At 41.1% G+C, this 18,777-nt stretch overlaps 1 protein-coding gene across 1 annotated transcript in view; it reads left to right on the forward strand.

The window, feature by feature from the left end:
- The window catches only part of LOC150084481 (protein O-mannosyl-transferase Tmtc3-like), a 775,447-nt gene that overhangs the window by 330,634 nt on the left and 426,036 nt on the right, over nucleotides 1–18,777 (forward strand). The window contains exon 8 of the mRNA XM_090376259.1: nucleotides 7,254–7,426. Coding sequence (XP_090232385.1) covers nucleotides 7,254–7,426 — 173 coding nt within the window. The remainder of the gene's footprint in view (nucleotides 1–7,253; nucleotides 7,427–18,777) is intronic.

An 18,777-nucleotide genomic window follows, 5' to 3' on the forward strand; every position in this document is an offset into this window, starting at 1 on the left:
TGCAAGAGTCTGAAGAACTGGAGTTGATACGGTCCGATGATGCCACTATGTCCGGCAAATGTGAAGTATGCTAAGGAGAAAACGACGTTGAATAGTGGATAACTTAGTCTATACAGGTTTAGGTGCAGTACGTTTAAACCAAAGGCTGGCAGCATAGGTTGTAATTTGGATTATGGCAGCATTATAAAATAGATGTAAAGTTTTAGTGTTCAGTCCCCAGTCTTGTCTGGTAATTTGCATTAGCATTGCGATAAAACTCTTAACTTTGACGGACATGTTGAATACGTTCAGTGAAGGTAGAGCGGTCGTTGATGATAACTCCTAAAAATTTGGTGCTTTGGACAAGTGGAAGTGATTTCTTGTCAAGTTTTACAACAGGTGGTCTGTCATAGTCTAATTTGTGTTTAAAAATCATGTTCTTCGATTTGTTTGGGGATAATTTCAATTTGTTCTTAGAGGACGAAGACGATAGTTCAAAGAGTGCTTTATTGGCATAGAGTTCTAAATCAGATCTTGGGTTTCCATTCACCAAAATGAAAATGTCATCTGCATATGTAAGTTGTTGCACATTTTGAAATTTAGTCTTCCTAAGCAGCTAATCATCAAAAACTATGTTCCAAATGAAGGGACCAAAATTGATCCTTGGGAACAACCACGGGAGACAGATCTGTGAATCTTCGTGCTTTTAGTGATGATGGTGACGGTGGAATCCGAAAAGTAGTTTCTAACAACTACTTTTTTCAAGTTTATCAAGCTGAAGAGAGCAATGATTGGAACGGAGTCTGCCGAGGGCACTCTCCCACATAAAGTATCAAAAGCGCCCTCAAAATCGATAAAGATTGCCATAACATACTTGGAAGTGAAGCTGTCAATAATGTGGCGAAGTTATAATAAGGCATCTTCGCATCCAAGCCCTTGCCTAAAACCGTATTGGAGAGAGGTTGCGGAGCTTGTAGCTCCCTGCAGCGTGGCAATTTTATTAGCGATTAATCTCTCTAACACTTTTCCCAGATGAGAGAGCAAGGTAGGATCTAATTAATATTATCTAGTGGCTTATCAGGTTTATGTAAAATCTTAAGAATGGCATGTTTCCATGGTTTGGGAAACGTTCCAATATTTAAGTGGTTGTTCAATAATTTAAGTAGAACTTTGGACCTCAGGTCATAAAAATGATTGAAATTTGCCACATCTCCTTGACTTCATTTCTCAGGTTCGTGTACTTCCCAATTTTTCCTCAGTGGTTTTCTGGACATTGCTAGTGTTGGGCGTCGCTGTGCCAATCAGGTAGGTAGCCTTTTCCATCTTGTCCACAAGGGTTATGCCCGGTCTGCTGTACGGGATGATCTTATCCGTTATTATGGCGCGGTCCCAGAACAGCTTGTGGTCTCTAGTACTGCCTGGAGTTCGTACTTGTATTATGGTGCACTTTATTTGGTCAACTAATATTTCCTCGCTAGCTTCTGGTGTATTATCCTGGCTACCTGGTCGTGTCTCTGAGTGTACCTTGCACCCAAAACGATGTTTTGGATCGTTTCTGAGGCCAGATAGCATCGTCAACATGTGTCATTTGACATTCTGGCCCCTTTACGATGTATTTTCTAGAGTTTCTGGTTTTCATTACCATGTCTTGGATGGCCAGCATGAAGAACAGGGAAGAGCGTCCCGCTCGTGAGCCATGCATTGAAAACAATGTTGTCGATGTGATTTTTTGGAAGTCATTGTAGTGTCTGCCATCGAGTGTCTTCTTTGCCCATCTCTCTATCTTCGTTTCTTGTGCCGTCTGGGCGGGAAGGGGGGTTCCTCGCTTAGGTTGAGTGGGGTATAACGCTTATCTATCATGCTTATGGCCTGGTGGAGTGGTGCTGTTTTGTTCTCGAAAAAATCCTGTAGGTTAACTATTGCTGATTTCTTTTGCTCTGTCAGGTCTATCAGGCCCCTTCCTCCCTCTTTCCGAGCTATTGTTATTCTGTACACGCTGATTTCGGGTTCTGTTGGCGATTCTTTGTCATTATTGTCCTTGCCTTTCACATGATGTCTTCTACCTCGGTGTTGGTCCAATCTAATACCCAGAAAGTGTGTGTTAGCACTGGAGCTGCATAGGTATTTATGGCTTTACTGGGTTCCCTCCGTTCAATTTTGCTTTCAGCAGACTTCTGAGTCTCTGATGATATATATTGGTCAGGCACTTCTTGATTTCCTTGTGGTCTAACTAGTGAGCCTGCATCTTCCCTAGGTATTTGTAGGTATCTCAGAGCATCTCCCTGAAAGATTCCTCTTCTAATGGGGATTGCCCTGGTTGTGATGTTCTTGACCTTAATGGTGGTACTCCATTTCCCCATTGTTGCTCCTAGGAAGTTTGTCACTATCGGATTGACCTTGTAGATCTTCAGGGTCTCTATTAGCCAGCTATGAGTTACGGAGTCGAAGGCCTTGGGTAATCGATATAGGACGTGTATAGGTTGCAGTGCTTCTTGTTCGCTTGTTCCCTAACTGCGGCATCTATGGTTAATTGCTCCTTGCATCCTTTACACCTCTGCTTGCATCCTTCTGCTGTTTGGAGTTCTGAACCTTTGAGTAGTCTGATATCTTCTTGGTTATACAGCTGGTCAGGATCTTGTACATCGTTGGGAGATAGGAGATTGGCCTGTATTTCTCCGAGTTTCTTGTATCTTTTTCTTTATGATTCACATATGAGAATCTTCGGGATTTGGTCCTCATCGAAGATTCAGTTGTTTATTTTCCTCTGGGATCTCTCTTTGTATCGGTGTAGTCTCTTGCTGAGAGCGAGGACGTTCTGCTTCAGTGCGTCCAAGTATTCTCCTATTCCTGATATCTGGGCTCATGTTTGCTGTGGACGCTATCTCTCTTGAGGATGCTCTTCACCTCCTGCAGTGAGAATCTTCGGATTTCCTCCGGTTGCCTTATCATTCGAGTGAACTGCCCTGCTAGGTGCTTGTGTGTGCAGGTGTACTTCTTGTACCAGTAGTTGTGGATGTTATCAATTCCTGGGGTTCACCAGTTGTGGGTGTTCCTGATCGACTGTTTTATTATACTTCTCGAATCTCCCACTCTCTCATCTTGTGTATGGTCTTGGTTTTCTTCCGTTCTGCTTTTATCCAGGGTGCTCTGCTGTTATGTCTTACTTCACTGCTCCAGATATTTCCTCAGAACTCCACGATCGTCTTCTTCTCGGGTGGTCCGTTTCCTGCTTTCTCATCTTCACCCAGCTTACTGTAGAAGGCTTTCTGGTCCTCATCGAAGATTCGGTTGTTTATTTTCCTCTCGGAGCTCTCTTTTATCGGTGTAGTCTCTTGCTGAGAGCGAGGAGATTCTGCTTCAGTGTGTCCAAGTATTCTCCTATTCTCTGATATCTGGTCTCATGTTTGCTGTGGACGCTGTCGCTCTTGAGGATGCTCTTCATCTTTCCAATCAATTTCTTACTTCTATTACTCTGTTGGTGCTGGGTCAACTGACCTGACCTATCTTGATACTTAATTCTTCTATCTTCTGCTGAAGTCTTCTTTCCCCAGCTGGTGGTTTCTTCTGTTTTCGGTTTTCCGCTGCTGGTCTGTCGTTTCTTTTCCATTAATCCTAGTAGCTGCTATGGAAGCAGGCTGTGTGGATAGCCTCGAGTGTTACAACATTGTTGTCAAGGTAATGCGGCATTATTTGCAGATTGAGGCGGTCTGTTACTCTCCACAGGATTTTATTTGGCCTCTGCTTAGGTATCACGTGGCTTCTTGTGGGGTCCATTCCTTCGAATTCTGTAAGGGCCTTATTCCACTCGTGTTCTGTTCTGGATATCATGACTTCGTCTCTTTCCACTTCAGATACTCTGGGTTGTATTTCTTCTTGCTGTTCCTCTTCTTGTTCCATGGTATGATGTTCCTCCTCTGGTTCCATATTGACCATATTCTTTGTGCTTTGTAGTTGATCGCTCACATCTTGCTTGACTTTTTCCAAGATGACAGGAGCTATTAGGTTCTTTGTGACGATGGTCCTTCTTTGGTCTGCTAATCGCTGTTCGGTGACCTGAATATCTGGGTATCGTTACAACCACTCGGTATATAGTCGCGACCTGTACATTGTCATATATCGGTCTCTAGCCTTGTTATTTCCTAGTATGCTCGCATGATGCACATATTCATTTTAATGTTCCACTTCGTGCTTTGGCGTTTTCTTCCTTCCTGGGTGGACACTAGCACAGTTTAACAGTAAACACGTCCAGTTGGTGGGGCTGGATGGTCTTGCCCATCTTTTGTGGTAGTCATACGGGGGACAGCGCTACTTGCCCTACTGTGTTGCTTGGGAGACTGTCTCCAAATTTTCGAACCGACCCGCAGGATAACGTCACTCACGCAGGATACAGTATCCATCTATGGATGTGGACTTGTTTAGCTTCGGCTTAATATTATTATTATTAATATTTCTCCCTGGAGGTTCCACCTCGTGACGAGTATTCCTACCAAGTACACAAATTACTATATTAGGGTTACCCGTAAATGATTACATTAACCCGTATTCGTGTCTGTAAATTGCGTGTGTTCTCTGGTCGATTTGCCTGTTTTGCTTGATGAAAAAACCTCAGTTCTGAGGGAAAAAACCTTGCTATTTACGCCTGAGACCGACTAACTCAGCCACGGAGTGAAAAAAGCCCACTAAAGTTCCTCGCGTCATCGACGGGATTCGAACCCGGGCCTTTTCCACCGGGTGTGGGGAGGACGGTGACGATACCACTGTGCTACCCACGCAGACGCTACTAAGTACACAGGGTGGTTGTTGTTATGTCTAGTGTTACTGTTGGTCGAGGAACTCTCTGACTATCCGACTTTCTGGAGTTCCTTGTAGATGTTCGCTGGGAGATCTATTGTTGCTAGGCTGTTATATGGGGTCTTTGGCACCATACGTGTGGTTGACACGATGTTCGGGAAGTTCGTTACTTGTTTATGCCACAACAATTTGATCTCCTGTCTTAGGTTTGTGTACTTTGTGATCTTTCCCCATTGGGTTTTCTCCAGGTCGCCAGTGTTGGGTACCGCTGTGTCAACCAGATAAGTAGCCTTTTCCTTCTTGTCCAGTCTGTTGTGTGAGATTGTACTATCCGTAATTATGGCGCGGGCCCAATATAGCTTGTGGATTGGGGTCCCTAGTACTGCCTGGGGGTTCGTACATATAGTACGGTACACTTTCTTCAATCAACTGGTTGGGGGTTCGTACATATAGTACGGTACACTTTCTTCAATCAACTGGTATTTCCTTGCTTTCTTCTGATGCATTATCTTGGCTACCTTGTCGTGTCTATGAGTGTAATCAATCTGGGTGATCACCTTTCATCCGGCGGTGATGTGTTGGATCGTTTTTGATGCCCGGTGGCATCTTCGACATGTGCCATTTAACATTCCGGGCTCCTTTGAGATGTATTTTCTAGAGTTTATGGTGTTGATTACCTGGTCTTGGATGGCCAGCATGAATCCTTCCGTCTCAGGGAAGAGCGTCCCGCTCGTGAGCCATGCATTAGAATCAATTTTATCTGTGTGATCATGATGGAGATCATTATAGTATTCGCCATGCAGTGTCTTCTCTGCCCATCTTTCTAGCTTTGTTTGTGTCTCCTGGCTGGGTGGGTACTCCTCGCATAGGTTGAGTGGGGCTGATCATTGGGTGGTCATTAGCGCAGTTGCGCAGGAAGCACTTCCTGTTGGTATGACTGGATGGCCCTGCTCTTCTCTTGTGATAGCCATACGGAGGACAGCGCCACTTGCTCCACTGCCTTCCTCGGGATTTTTCTGATTTTTTCTGATTTTTGGAACCCACCGCTTTGCCTAAGGCCTGAACGCCAGTTTCTTTAGCGTTTCTGATATCTCGCAAAAACTTTCTTCTGCTCCTATGCTTATCTTTGGTGACACTCCGATTTCTAGGCAAGTTGATATATCTCTTTTGGGGATTACTCTGACTTCTAATCTATCTTGGCACAAGTACATTACAAATATTTCTTCCTCTGCATCTAAAAAACTTGGTTTTCTCTTTCGCTCTCGGCGTTACTTTTCTTTCAACCAACATTTCTCTCTGTGCCTATCGGAAATCTGCCCTACCATGGAATATTGTTCCGATATTTGGTGCGGTTCCCCCAAAACCTCTCTCAGGCTTCTAGAGTCCATTCAGAAGAGCGCAGTTAGGTTAATGAATGACTCCTCTCTAACAGTCTCTGCATTCACTGTCTCGTAGACGTAGTTTCTGCTGCATGTCTTTTCTACAGATACTTGCATGGGCACTGTTCTTCTGAATTCGCTTCTATAATTCCCGCTCTCTCTTTCAAAACAGTCCGAACACATGCCAACACCAGCCAAGATCCATTTACTGTTCAACTTCAAACTCACAGAACTCACTTTTCATCTTCCTCGTTTATTCAATCAACTGCCGTTTTCTGGAAGAACCTTCCTTCGTACGTATTTCCTGAAAATTACAGTCTACAGAAGTTCAAGTCTAATGTCAACAAATATCTTTTTTTGGTCTTCTCGACCTCCAACCCAAGCACGGTACTAAGTACTATAGGTTCTAATACCTCTTGTGTTTGGGGTTTTCATAAAAAAAAAAAAAAAATCATGGCAGCCAGTGCTTTGTTGCCATTTTTGAATAAAGTCCCCCTGTACCGCTTTGTTTCCGTTGTTGTGTCGGTGTTGTTTCCTTCATGATTTCTGTACCTCACAAAGTTCCTTTGGTATGCTTTTTCCTTACGTTTTGCACACAAGTGTAGAATCCATGCAGTGCCGCACATTTGCTGTTATTAGAAACAAATGAGGTTCGATACTAGATCACAAACTGTCCGAAAAAATACGAAAAGTTTCGTATTTCGTCGGGCTGTGTGTATTTATACAGTGCTCGATCTGAGAAATATTATCTGACGTGAAAAACTTATTTGCCATGCGGAAACGTAACATAATAAGTTATTATCAGTTATGAGAGCCAGATGCCGTGATTAACTATTAATGTTCACCAAAATATAATCAGCAATAACAACTTTAATATTATGGAAAGCTCTTTATGAGAGTGTTATGACTGTAATGCTTTCACCAACCAGTAAATTTATGCACAAATAGAACAGCGTTTGGTCTAAATTCGAACACTGACCATAAAAAAATAAATAGACTTTCTGGATCTTACCTTTGCAATTTCCATTTAGCTGATCAACTATGAAATGTTTAGTAATTTTATTTTAAATATTCTCTAGTAGTTATTGTCTATAATAATTACAGCTGCGTCTTCCTGATCTGTTGCACATTGGACAGTCCCTGATGGCTTCAAAAAGACCTCCGCCTGTATGGCTAAGAGACATGGTACTAAGGTTGGTAGTCCTGATAAGCGCTGCTGTCTGTTTGTTGGTAGGCAGAGTTAGAGTAATGGGAGCACAACTACCAGTGTTCACAAAGTAAGTATAAAATATTGAATTTTGCTTTCAAAAGTAATCCACAACGCATAATTTGTTAATATTTCCAGTATACGATTTCATTAATTTATTTAAAAATAAAAGAAAATAAAAAAAAAACTCGAAAACTACGTCGTATCGTAAAACGTTTTTAAGTACCTTCTAATACTCATGAGCCAAAACGTTATGACCACATTACATTTGCACGCGTCGTGGCATCAATTTCACGAGACAGCGGAGCGTATTCTCAGTTATCCTGTACCACCTTGACAAAGTGACGCTGTCGAATTCGTCGAATTCAACGATTCACTTGTAAATTCTGCATTCCACTGTATCCCACAAATGTTTGATGGCATTAATGTCGGCTGAATTCTGCAGAATTCGGCATCCAAGAGAACACAGAATGCTTGGACATGTGTGGACATGTGTTTATGTAAGGGGCGGCTCCTAGACCGTGAGTTCAACTCCGCCTCGTATCTCTGTGAAGAACAGTATCACTACAAATGGGCCAGATATGTGTGTGACGTAGGTTTATGTGTATTATGTGTGTGTTCTGTTATGTTCTGGCCACTTGGCCACCCAGAAGCATCAATAACCTTGACGGATGATTCTGGGTACTCGTCCACACCACGAGAAGGTGGGCCAGTTCCAGTAGATGGGACACCTATCGTCTCAGAGTATGAGACAACAAAAAAAAAAAAAAAAATTATGTCTCTGGGGGCCCACTCAAGAGGGGGAAAAAACCCGAAAGGAAGAGAAAGAAAAGAATAAAAATAATTACCTAAGATAACGAAAAAAAAATAATATAAATAAATAAATCACTAAGTATATATATATATATATATATATACATATTGGTTTTTAGCATATATACGCAAACATACATACATATATATATATATATATATGCCAAAAAGCGAAAGGGGAAAAAAACCAAGGGCGGGGGGAGAGAGAGAGAGAGAGAGAGAGAGAGAGAGAGAGAGAGAGAGAGAGAGAGAGAGAGAGAGAGAGAGAGATAAATAAAAGCGTAGATCTTCCAGTTGTGCAACCATTAAGAACGGCAGCATCAAAACACATCGATGCCTCCAGCCAGATGGATTTGATCAACCTCGTATCACTGGAATCATAATTTTCCTTAGTTCAAACACTTCTTTAGCAAATACCTGGAGCATCTTAAACTTACTAGTCTCTTAAAAATATAGCTTCTTCTCCTGGAGCTATACTCTCAAGAATTTCATGTATCGCTGTCCTTGCATTGTCATATATTCGACAATCATATAGTATGTGCTGCCAGCCTTTCCTGGCCCCGCAAAAACAAAGGTCCGTGTTACTCAGTCCTAATGCATATAATTTCTCATTCATCGACCCGTGCCCTGTTAACAAAAATGACGACTGTAAACTAGGTGTAAACCAATTGCGAACTTTTTTATCATTCAGAAAAGTCATGTTCGGGATAAACAAGTTGGTCTCTCTTCCAGTAGGTATGGTATCCCATCTTGTCTGCCATAAATTGATTATTTCATTCATACATCTTTTCTTTTCGCCTCTACAGTCAGAGCGAATATTGATCTCTATACCAAAAATGTCTGTAGGCATTTCCCTCTTAATACGGTAGCAAAAACCACGATACAACAAATGTAGATCCAAGGGTAGCGCTTCGGCCAACACCTGCAGCGCGGCAGTGGATACCGTTCTGCACACTCTTAGAATACCAAGAAGCATAATGCGTTGTATGGAATTTAGTTTAGCCCGAAACGTAGCTATTTTAACTCTATGGAACCAGACTCCTGCAGCGTACGTAGTTACAGGAAGGAATACTGACTTGTAATACAGAAACAGTGTTTTATGTGATAGGCCCAGTCAGACTTTGAAATTCTAATGATAGCACCAGAAAATTTCCTGATTTTATTGCTTAAATATAATAAGGCCGCCGTAGCCTAGTGGTTAGGCGCGCGGGTGCATAAGTACACGTGCCTTGAGTGACCGGGGTTCAAGCCCGTGACTACTGAATACGCTGCTGTTTCTTGTATTCTATCAATCTTGTGAACTCCTATGACCGTTTGGTCGTCCCGGAGTATAAACAGAAAATTTATTTAAGTGCTGGTGAAATGATAACTTACTGTCCAAAGTAATTCCCAGGTATTTGGTATCAAGGACCATAGGTAACTACACACCATTCAATTTGATCTGAGGAGGTCGATTTATACCTAAAGCTGTTTTAAATAACATCATTTTAGTTTTGTAAGGACTAATAGCAAGCTTAAAGCTTTGAGCCCAAGTCTGTCAGCACACTACTAGCTGTTCTAAGAGTGAGCGAAATCGTCCTGCAATTATAATTGTGAGATCATCTGCAAATGCCAGCACCTTACAATTAGGGAATGTGCGAACCAACCAATTCTGTAAGAGTAGGTTCCAAATAAGGGGTCCCAAGACGGAGCCTTGAGGACAGCCTCTCACAACCTGTTTTCGTAGCTCAAAGTGGTTGGACTTCACTAGCACATATCTATTTGAAAAGTAACTGTTGAAAAGAATATATAATTACTTGGAACAATCGGCGTTTCTTAACTGAGCCATCGCTGCCTCCTACCAAACAGTATCAAATGCCCCTTCGAAATCCACGTAGATTGCTAATTCATATTTAGATGTAGAATTCTCAATATGCGTTCGAAATGCCACTAGACAATCTTCACAGGATTTCCCAGGAATGAACCCATATTGCTGAGCCGATATCACATCCTGCTGCACTAGCAGGTCGGTTACCCGTAAGGGTTTCCGACCTGCTAGTGAAGCAGGATATGATTTCAAGGATTTTTCCAAGGTTTGCCAAAAGAGCGATAGGGCGATATGATTTAGGTTCAGTTAGTGGCTTCCCAGGTTTTCTCACTAACTTCAATAATGCAATCTTCCACTGCGTTGGAAACAGCCCTTCTGTTAGACATTTGTTATACATTAATAAAATGATATTAGGTAACGTTTTATAGAACCACCTCGTTATAAATATATTCTTGACTAAATCAATTCCAGGACATTTTGTGAGATTAAGCTTCTTCAAAACTCTTGTAAGTTCTTCCATCGTAAACTCTGCAGTATGTTCTCTAGCTACATAGAGCCTGTAATTTCTACGTATACCGTTTGATACTCAGTATCTTTCTGAGGATCATCAGTTGGAAATAGCTTACTTAAAATTATCTCAACGGAGTGCTTCCAACCAATAGTCTCACTGATATCCGTGGTTACAGTATTAAACACTTCCCCATACCTCAATTTGTCACAGAATGCTTGGACATGACCGGGTATCAGTCTGGATACCCGGTCTGGGAATTTGACTCCAGTGATCTCCATGAAACCATCTCTGAAACCATGATTCTACTGCCGCCGGCCTCTGTTCGATCAACTGTGCAGTGTGGTTACAGCTTTTCACCTGTTGGCAGTCGAATACGCATCCGTCCATTGGCATGATGGAGCTGAGCTGGACTTTCATTCATCAGAGACCAGGCTACTCTTTTCCACTTGTTTAATGTCCAAGAACGATGCTCCCGTGCTCACTACAGGCGGAGTGTCGATGACCGTTTGGTCAACTTGGACACATGAACAGGTCGCCTGCTACGTAGGCAAGAGCGTCCGGTGGATAGTTTGCTCAGAAACATTTCTCTGTGAGCCATGATTGTAGTCCGCTGTTAATTGAGGGATCATATCCCGTCTGTTGTCCCAGACAGCACGTGCCAACGGCCGTTCACTTTAAGAAAAACAGAATGGCTGTTCACTTTGACTCACAACCAGTGGTCTTCCCGTTTAGTCACGTTGGATAGCCGTGTGTCTCTCTTCGGACTATTTGCACCACACCTTGACTACGACTGTCTTAGAACCACTGACAATACCTACGGTTGCTGAGCAGACCCTCATCTTCCTAGCGCGGTAAATCATTCTCCTTACAAATTCCGTCAGGTCCTTTCCTCTTTCCATTGCTCAAGCTTTGTGAAGATCATCTGTGGACGTCGACAAGGTTAAATGAGTTTGGAGGGTCAGCTTGACATAGACGGCGCAGGCATAACAACTGATCAGCGCCCAGCATATGATGTACATGTAGGAAATGCGACCAGGGGTGTGTATTGAAGAAGAACAAGAACAAGTAAGCGTTGTTTTTTTCTTGGATTTCGTTTATTTCATGCAAAATTGTTCTGAATTGTTTTATTAATGCGAGAAGATAACGATTTTCTGATTAGGTTAACATCGTTTAATATGTACAACTTTCTGAAAGTGATAAAGCCACCTATAAAGAAACCTATAGGTGCAAGTAATCGAAAGCAGAAAACATTAGTCAAGAAACAATTATCATGATGAAGACAACAAATGAAGAGCAAGATAAATACCGACAAGGGCAAATTTGAGTATTCTGAGCTATGCAAAGTCATTAGAAGACTCAGAGAGGATATGAGAAGATTTAACACAAGAAAAGTAGAACAAAAATTAAGGGAAAACGAAGGACATAAACAGCAGTCATGAGCAGTATTACAGAAATACAAATTATACAGAATATGAAGAATAGCGATGGTGTATTTATATATAGCAGAGAAGGCATAATATAAATAGCAAAATACTACTCTAAGGTATTATATAAGTAGCAAGGGAATCATGCCAGTAGTCGGGAAGATGGATCACAAATTTGTAACACGTATGACAAACCCGATATCCTTCCTGATGAGATAGAACATGTATTGAAAGAAATGAAGAATCAAAAAGCCTCGGGTGAAGATGAAGTTACTATAGAGTTGTTAAAATTGGGAGGAAGTGACATGACACAAAAACTGGCAAGACTCTTCGCAAAATACATTAGGAAAGGCGTGACTCCAAAGGAGTGGAATAATACAATCATAATTTTGCTGCGTAAGAAAGGAGACAAATCAGAAATTGTAAATTGTAAACCAATTGGCTCGTTGTCCCACATCTTCAAGTTGTACACAAGGGTTATCTACTAACAGATTAGAAAGAATACTTGATGGGAATCAACCGAAAGAGCAAGCTGTCTTTAGGACAGGATTCTCAACTATGGATCACCTTAACCTAATATCACAGCCTAATGGAGAGAGAAAATGAATATAAAACACCATTATTCCTGGCTTCTGTGGAATATGAAAAGCACTTGACTCCATTCAACATAAGGCAATGTTTAGGACACTAGAAAGACATGGCATACACAGACCACACATTATGCTTTTTTTGAAAAAAATGAGAATGCTACCTTCTTTATTAGAGTAGACAAAGATAATAACAAATTTAAAATTGAGAAAGGAGTTCTACATGGAGACACAATATCTTCGAAGTTGTTTACCGCTGCCCTTGAGGAAGCTTTCAGAAGATTAGACTGGTAGCAGAAAGGAGTCAGTGTGAATGGAGAGTACCTAAACCATTTATGATTTGCAGATGACATTGTGATCATAAGCCGCGATCCCGAAGAATTAGATAACCTTAATCAGTTTTGCAGAGTTATTAAATATTTCGGACTAAAGATGAATACGACTAAAACAAAAGTAATGATGAACAAGTATGCCACAGGAAGGAATATAATCGTTGAAGGAGTAGAAATTGAAAAGTTGTTGTTGGGTTTAAAGACACAAGGGCTACTTAGGCCAAATTGTATCTACTCATTGTTTAATTGCATGACCCTATCCTTATAGTTGTTAAATTATATTCTTTTGTATAGGCCAATACATTTTAAGTATATTAAAAGTTCTTCAATATTTGCATGGTTTCGTAGGATATGAGATAAATCATGTGATACGTTAAGCCTGGAAACTGATTGAGAAGTGTTTGACCAGATGGTTAAATGCAAGGGACAATCAAATACAAATTGGTGGACCGTAAGCTGACTGTTACAGGATGAGCACTGAGGTGGGCTTTGTCCCAATAACAAGTAGAGATGGGTATGATGCGTATGTCCAAGTAGAGATAGGTGTGATGCGTATGAGAGCCACAGCTTTGGTTCTTGTTTTATTTGGTAAAGTTTGCTGTTAGTATTCCTTTTCCATATCTGTGACCAGTTGTCGTAACATGCGTTTCGAATAACAGGCTTGTAGTCAGTGTATGGAACCTGAGGGTGTTGTGAGAGAGTGGGTTGAGAATGTTTTGCAGCAAAGTCCGCACTTTCATTTCCCGTAATGCCAGAATGGCCAGGGATCCAGCAAAAGCTGATTGACTTATTGGACATGCTACAGGAGAATAGGTGGGAATGAATCTCTTTCAATGTAGGATGAGAAGAGGAGAAATTCTTCCTTATGGCATAGATACACAATCAATGTAAATTATTGCAGATGGGATGGAAAGTTCAATAATCTTACTAAGTGCTAACTTGATGGCATAAAGTTCAGTAGCGAAAACACTGCATCATAAAGGTAGTGTGGCTGAAATTGTACATGAAGGAAAAACAGCCGCAGAACCCACCGTACCGTCAGTTTTCGATCCGTCGGTATATATTTTACAGGCATGGTAATTAAGAGTAGCATGAGCTGAGTTCAACTGTCTGATGTTATTGGGAGGTGTGACATACTTCCCCCACTGGAGAAAATGTGTATCATGAAAGGCAGAAACATACGTCCAAGGTGGAACAGGAGTAGTTGCGTTATATCAGCTAAATCAATATTCCAACTCTGAATAAGATCTTTGATCCTGAGTGAGGCAGGTCGATTTTCATGTGGCTTCTTCTCAAAAAGAATCCCTCCAAGTGTGATAAAGATACTCGTAACTGGGATGCGATGGAAGACTCTGGATCTTAGAAGCGTAGAAAAGCAATAATGTTTTTCTACGAAGATGTAATGGAGGATCGTGGGCTTCAATATAAAGACATTGCATGGGAGAAGTCCTGAATGCTCCCAGAGCAGTCCTCAGGGCACTGTGCTGGATGACATTTAGCCGATCTAATGTGCTTTTCCTAGCTGAGTCATATACGGGAGAACCATAATCTAAGCGTGAACGGATCAGAGATTTGTAAGGAATACCGATCAGCTTGCCACGACATGGATGAGACTGATCGAAGCATGTTCAACTGTTTTAGAAAAGTAGTTCGTAAATATGTGATATGTTCTTGGAATTAATTTCCAATCTAATATCAGGCCCAGAAATCTGATGCTGTTTACTACTGGTATCGGACTATTGTTTAGCGGTAATTCAGGATGGTAGTGGACAGCACGTTTCTTACAAAGGTAGTGGACTTCTGTTCAGCTAGTCGATATCCGTTGCGTGACATCCAGGATTCAATTCTGTTAATCGCAAGTTGGAGTTAACATTCAATGGTGTTCATGCTTTGCGACTGGCAGGAGATGGCGAGGTTATCCGCGTACATATATGCCTCCTCAGTTTTGGGGATGTGTCTGGTTATGCTGTTGACTCAAATTGCAAATAACGTTGCGCTGAGTATAGATCCCTGCGGTACTCCTTCTTCCTGAATATGGGGTGTAGACAGTACGTTCTGATAACGGACCTGAAAAGAGCGGTGGCGTAGGAAATTCTGAATTATCTGAGGGAGAAGACCTCTTAGTCCTAGGTGATAAAGGTCCATAATAATACCATGTCGCCGCCAGGTAGTATCAAATGCCTTTTCAATATCTAAATTGACCATGACTGAATGTTGCTTCATGAAAAAGGCATTGCGAATATTCGATTCAGCTTTGATAACGACATCAAGAATGAATCTGTTCTTACGAAAGCTATTCTGATGAACTGTTAAAAGGTTCTCTGCTTCTAAGATCCAAGTAAGCCTCGTATGTACCATTCTTTCAAAAATTTTCCCCATGCAGCTTGTGGGAGATATTGTGGGAGTATAGATCCCTGCGGTACTCCTTCTTCCTGAATATGGGGTGTAAACAGTACGTTCTGATAACGGACCTATAATTGCCTATAATGGCCTATAATTGTTAACCAAAGGAGGATCTTTGCCTGGTTTTGGTATGTCAAGTATGAAAGAATGACGCCAGGAAAGCAGATAAGCATTTTCTGAGAAGATTCGATTATAGAAGATCAGTAGGGTACTAAAGTCCTCTTCAAGTAATTGTTTTAGCATGATGTAATGTACGTCCTCTGGGCCGGCAACACTATTTGAAGATTTATTTAAGGATTCCTCGAGTTCTGTTAAATTAAACGGTTGATTGTATGGAAGTGAGAGCCATCAGGAGAAGGTAATTTTGCGGCGTTCTGCATCTGCCTTGATGCGCTGAAAACAGATGGAGTAGGAAGCAGAAGCAGATGTTGTAGAGAATGATTCTGCTAGGGCATTGGCGATTTCCATAGGTGCCGATAGATCTTTTCCGTTCCAACAGAGTATTGGAGAGGATGGTCGAGTGAATTTTCCATTTAGCGCTTTAATTCTTCTCCAAATGAGTAGTCGGTCAGTGTCTTTGGTTGAGGCAAATGAGATCCAGGAGTCACGTTTGGCTTTTCTCCTAATCTGCCTTGCTTTGGCTTTAAGTCTTTTGTATTCTATTAGATTACTGGTTATAGGAAACTTGCGGATTTTGTTCCAAGCACAGTTTTTCTCACACTTCGCATCAGAACAATCTGTATTCCACCAGTTGTTTTGGTGGGAGTACTTGTGAGATCGTGACATCGGAATTGAATTTTTAGCTACATTTAGTATCTGATTGGTAATGTAGTTAGTTACATCTTCAACTGGATGTTGCTGAACATAACTCCTGTCTAACTGGACCTGGGTGGAGTATCTCCCCCAGTTTGCCTTCTTGAACTTCCAGGTGGATCGGCTCTCGAGATGCAGTTACCCGTGTTTGTAATGAACAAAGGATTGGAAAATGATTGCTGTTTAATGGATAGTTTAGCACTGACCATGTCATACTAGGAAGCATTGATGGTGAGCAGATTGACAAGTCTATTGCAGAGGTAGATCCTGTAGATAGGTGGATATAAGTGGGAGATCCAGAGTTTACTATAGTTAGGTTATTATTCATGAATGTTTCCATTAATTTGCCTCTTGTGTCAATCGCAGGAGACCCCCATAATGGATGGTGGCCATTGAAGTCACCAAAAAGGCAGATTGGAGGTGGTAGTTGCATAACCAGATTATCAAGTTCTGTATTTTAAAATGGTTGAGAAGGGGAAATATATATAGAAGTTAGGTAATTGATATACCGATTGAAATACGTACTGTCGCAGCTTCTAGACTAGTGTGTAACTAAATTTTCCTGGACAGTATGTTTGATTTTATTAGCACAGGTACTCCTCCGCGAGCAGTAGACTCCGAAATCCTGTCTTTTCTATATATTATATAGTTTATAAATTTTGGTGAAGCTTGAGATGATAAGAAAGTTTACTGTAGACATACTCCACTTATATCCACCTATCTACAGGATCTACCTCTGCAATAGCAAACTCTTAGATTTGATAGGACAAATTTAATAGGATATTATGATGTGGTTACAAAGGAACTGGATGCAAAAAATAATTTTGATATCATATATTTGGATTTCAGGAAAGCTTTTGACACTGTTGCTCATGGAAGACTATTGTACAAATTGGAGCAGAATGGTATTAAGGGTAAGTTGCTACAATGGATAAAAGGATGGTTAAGTGGGAGAAGACAGAGGGTGGTAATCAATGGGTGCTGCTCCTCGTGGACTAATATTATTAGTGGAGTCCCACAGGGTTCGGTGTTAGGTCCACAGTTGTTTTGTATATTTATCAATGATATTGATGAAGGTATATCAGGCTTGATGTCGAAGTTTGCAGATGATACAAAGGTTGGCAGGGTTGTTAATGACAGTAATGGCAGTGTGCTACTGCAACAGGATCTAGATAATTTGGGCAGATGGGCTAAGAAGTTCCAACTGAAGTTTAACCTTGACAAATGCAAAGTACTGCATATGGGTATAAGTAACCCCAGAGAAACGTACCAACTGTGTGGTGCTACACTTAAGGTGGTAGAAAATGAAAAAGACCTGGGAGTAATTGTGCAGTCAGACATGAAGTTTTCTGAGCAATGCAGCAGGCTGCCAGGGCAAGTCATGGGGTTTTGTCAATGATATATAGGAATTTTGCTATCAGGGAGAAGGAGGTGATTGTCCCTCTGTCAGGCCACGCCTTGAGTACTGCGTACAGGTCTGGAGGCCTAATTTTAGGAAGGATATAGATTTACTTGAAGGGCAACAAGATTGGTGAGGGGAATGAAGGGCTCTTCTTACTAAGAGAGGCTTCATCATCATCATCATCAGCCATTTTCAATCCACTGCAGGATGAAGGCCTCTCCAGCAACTTTCCAGTTCCTTCTGTTTTGAGCACTGGCCATCCATTTACTACTCAAAAACTCATGAATTTCATCTATCCATCTCCGCCTTTGTCTTCCAGGTTTTCTTCTAGCTCCTCTTGGGTACCATTCTGTTATTTTCTTAGTCCATCTGTCATCATGTCTTCGAGCTATGTGTCCTGCCCAAGACCATTTTAGTTCTTTAGTTTTGATAAGAATGTCCTTTACTTGAGTTTGCTGCTTAATCCATGTGTTTCTCTTCTTATCTAACAGTCTGATTCCCAATATAATTCGTTCCATTCTTCGCTGTGTAGTTCTCAGCTTCTCTTCCATTCTTTTGGTGAGTGCCCAAGTTTCACTTCCATAAGTCATGGTGGGGAGTATACATTGATTCATTATTTTACGTTTCAGACAAACTGGGATATTGCTCTTCAGTATGTGACTATATTTCCTGAATGCTATCCATCCAAAATTTATTCTTCTCTTGACTTCCAGCCATTTATCATTATTACAGCTTATAACTTGTCCCAGATAAGTATATGACTCCACCTTTTCAATTACTGCTCCTTCAATCATTATTTCCCTTTCCGTGGCATACTTGTTCATCATTACTTTTGTTTTAGCCATATTCATCTTTAGTCCAAAATCCTTACTAACTGTGCATAACTGATTAAGATTTTCCTCTAATTCTTTGGGATCGTGGCTTATGACCACAATGTCAACTGCAAATCGTAAATGGTTTAGGTACTCTCCGTTCACATTGACTCCTTTCTGCGACCAGTCTAATCTTCTGAAAGCTTCCTCAAGGGCAGCAGTAAACAGCTTCGGAGATATTGTGTCTCCTTGTCGAACTCCTTTCTCGATTTTAAATTTGCTACTGTCTTTGTCTAGTCTAATAAAGGATGTAGCACTCTCATATATTTTCTTCAAAATCATAATATATGGAGTATCTATGCCTTGTCTTTCCAGTGCCCGAAACATTGTCTTATGCTACTAAAATTAAAATTAAAATTACAGTTGCTCAGCGCGAAACGGATACAAAAATATAGATTGTAACAGGTTTAATAACAGGAAATATACATATATTAGATTACTGTCCAACTCCAAACTC

Source organism: Mastigoproctus giganteus, chromosome 6 (assembly GCF_048544385.1).
Source record: "Mastigoproctus giganteus isolate SK-2022 chromosome 6, ASM4854438v1, whole genome shotgun sequence".
Taxonomy (NCBI): domain Eukaryota; kingdom Metazoa; phylum Arthropoda; class Arachnida; order Uropygi; family Thelyphonidae; genus Mastigoproctus; species Mastigoproctus giganteus.